This window comes from Lipotes vexillifer, unplaced genomic scaffold (assembly GCF_000442215.2).
Source record: "Lipotes vexillifer unplaced genomic scaffold, Lipotes_vexillifer_v1.1 scaffold12, whole genome shotgun sequence".
Classification (NCBI taxonomy): domain Eukaryota; kingdom Metazoa; phylum Chordata; class Mammalia; order Artiodactyla; family Lipotidae; genus Lipotes; species Lipotes vexillifer.
The window spans coordinates 4,309,042-4,311,716 of record NW_006796716.1 but is presented as its reverse complement, the minus strand read 5'-3'; the positions used below and the strand labels follow the sequence as shown (position 1 = coordinate 4,311,716).

The window sequence follows — 2,675 nt, the reverse complement described above, 5'->3', positions numbered from 1 at the left end:
TCCCTCTCACCACACATCATCCCGACGGGTTTTCTCCCTGCTTTACTTTCCCCTCGCTCTCCCACGGTTCTTTCCCCATCTTTTCCCGAGCCCAGCAAGTCTCTCCTCTTCCCCCACACCCAGCCTTTGATCCCCAGCCCAGAGCAGCACTGCCCAGCCTGGGGGAGAGGGGTTTCTAACTGCCTTTGATTCCTTCTCCTCAGTAGCCCCCCATGGCCCACTCCCTAGAGACCCCTTTGATTCCAGGCAGTGAAGGAGGGGAAGGAGGCAGCTCATTGAAAGGAGATTAGGGCCATGGGAGGAGGGTTTACAGGGCTCTTGGCTCCCCCTCTAGGGGTTGGGGGGAGGGCAGAAATTCATGGATAAAGTAACATTTTGGCTGGGGGGGGGAAATGCAGAAAAAAAAAGTAGACAGTAGTTAAGCTGAGTTCAGGGGACAGGAGGGCTGTGCAGGTCAGTTTCTGCCGGCCTGGGGTTAGAGGAAAGGACTCTGGTGGGACTGGGGCAGGGTCTAGACAGCATTTAAAGGGCTGGGGTGCAGCTTGGGGAAACCAGGGAAGGGGCCTCCCTGGCGCAGGGGCCGTGGCTTTGGGAGAGATTTGGAGGTTTGGAGTGTGAGTGCAGAAGGTGGCCATCCCCCCGGCGGTGTGTGGAATTGTAGGGTCAAGGTGTGAATGCTCTGGAATGGGGGGGCGGGGGTAGTTTTATGGGCTAGCACAAAGTTCTGCCTTGTCTTCTTGTTCCTCCAGAAATGTTTCCTCCTGTTTGGCAGAGGTGGGAGGAGGGGACAGAAACTTTGGAGAGAGTTTTGAAGACTGGAGTAGAAAATTGGAGAGAAAAGGAAGGGCTGCCAAGGACGTCTGGAGTCAGGAGTAAGAGTGTGGGGAGCCGGGACCGGGCACGTCCCGGGACAGAGCTCGCCTCCATCTCTTTCCCAAACAAAAGAAAACTCCACTCCCCGCTGGGCCGCCTCCTCCCCGCCCCCCTCCCGGGCTAGCACTATTGGTCCGGAGTGTTCGCTGTTGCGGTGCCGGGTTTGGGGGAGACAGATGTCGGCCCTTCCACCCCGAGGCCCATCTTCGGGGGGGCCCCAGAAGTGGCGGGGTGACTCCAAGGAAACTCACCTTCTAAAGCGGCTACAAGCGAAGCCCAGCAGAGCAGAGCCCGGAGCTCCATGGCGCCGCCTCACTCTGGTTGGATCCGATCCGAGTTTGGGGGGCGCTAGCCCCCCCAGGTCTAACCCCCCCCCCCGAGCGGGTGGACGTCTACTCCCCGCGCTGAACTCGGTCGGGGCCCTCAGCGCGGGCCCATGCGGGCGCGCCGGGCACCCGGTGGCGGCGCCCAGGTGTGGCCCCGCGTCCCAGCCGCGCGCGCAGACGGGAGGGCGGGGGCGTCCTGGCAGCGGCCGCGCCGGGCGCGAGCAGGGCAAGACGTGGCTGGAGTCGGGGTCCCTCCGGGGCCTCGGGGTCCCGCCCCGGGTGGCTGGGGGTGGGCCGTCCGCTCGCGGTCTCCCCCCCTCCCTGGAGTGGCGCTGCTCGCGCCGCCGGGCCGAGTGCGCTCCGCGCCGTCAGGGAGGGTGGGAGCGGAGCGGGGACGGGAGCGGGAGGGAGGGGACTGCGGCGCGGGGCCGAGCAGGCTGGGGCTGGGCCGGGCGGCGCCTGGCCGGGGAGGGAGGGGCGCGCGGGGGGCGGGGGGAGTTACCCCCCAGCCCGGGCTAGGCGAGGGGGCCGGGGCGTGCTGATTGGAGCGCGCGCTGCTGAATAATTCATGAGGGAAGCGGAGCGGGGCGTCGAGCTGAGCAGGTCGGGAAGTTGGGAGAAAGTTTGGAGAAGGGGGAGGGGCGGTGGGTGCGGAGCCCGGGGGCCGCCCAGACCTGACCCGTGGCCGTGTGCCCCTGATCCGGACCGCGCGTGTCGGGGCCGGAGCCCAGGGACCCCCGGGTCAGGTCCGAGCCCGGCAGACACCAGGGAGCAGAGAAACACACCCTACAGCATGGAGGGCCGCACGCTCGAAGCCCTATCCGATCTTCCTGCGGACTTCGGATTCTTCTCCTGGATTCACCCACCACCCCCTGGTTGGCGCAGGGGACCGTGTTTGGGGGAAATTTTTGAAGATGGAGGGTGGCCCAGCGGGCCCCAAGGCAGAGGTCTCAGCTTAGATACGCCTGGAGCGAACGTCCACACAATCATTCAACAAACATTAAGTATTGGGGACCTACTGTGCGCGCAACGCAGCGCTGAAAAATGTGCGGGTGAAGAGGGGCACCTGGGTTGAGATGGGGAGTATAGAAAATCGAGGAAGCAAGGGTAAATAAAAGGTAGTTGGGTCCAAGAGAGTGAGGGGCCCAGACGGATTCCCAAATCATGGTCCTCACTCACACCGTCGCGATTAGGAGGGCTCCGCGACACCCTCAGTCCTGACCCCTGGGGCTCGGGCCGGGGCTGCTGCTGTCTGTCTTTCCTAAGGCTGTTTCCTGTCGGGCTCCTGGGGGCCCTCGGCTTGGCTGGGAGGGCCTTTCCTCTCGTCGCCATCCACCCCCTACCAAATCTCATCAGTTAGAGGGGAGGGTCCAGGAAAGCAGCTCCTCCCAGAAGAGCTGGAAGGAAAGAGCTTAGACTCAGAAGGTATTTAAGGGGGGCCGAGTATAGAGGAGCTGAGCAGCCGAGAGGGAAAGA

The 2,675-nt window shown here is 63.9% G+C and overlaps 1 protein-coding gene across 1 annotated transcript in view; it reads right to left on the bottom strand.

Moving 5' to 3' along the window:
• Positions 1–1,176, bottom strand: part of EPHB4 (EPH receptor B4) — a 15,866-nt gene extending 14,690 nt beyond the window's left edge. Inside the window, exon 1 of the mRNA XM_007468840.1 lies at positions 1,125–1,176. Coding sequence (XP_007468902.1) covers positions 1,125–1,176 — 52 coding nt within the window. The remainder of the gene's footprint in view (positions 1–1,124) is intronic.
• Positions 1,177–2,675: the final 1,499 nt, after the last annotated feature.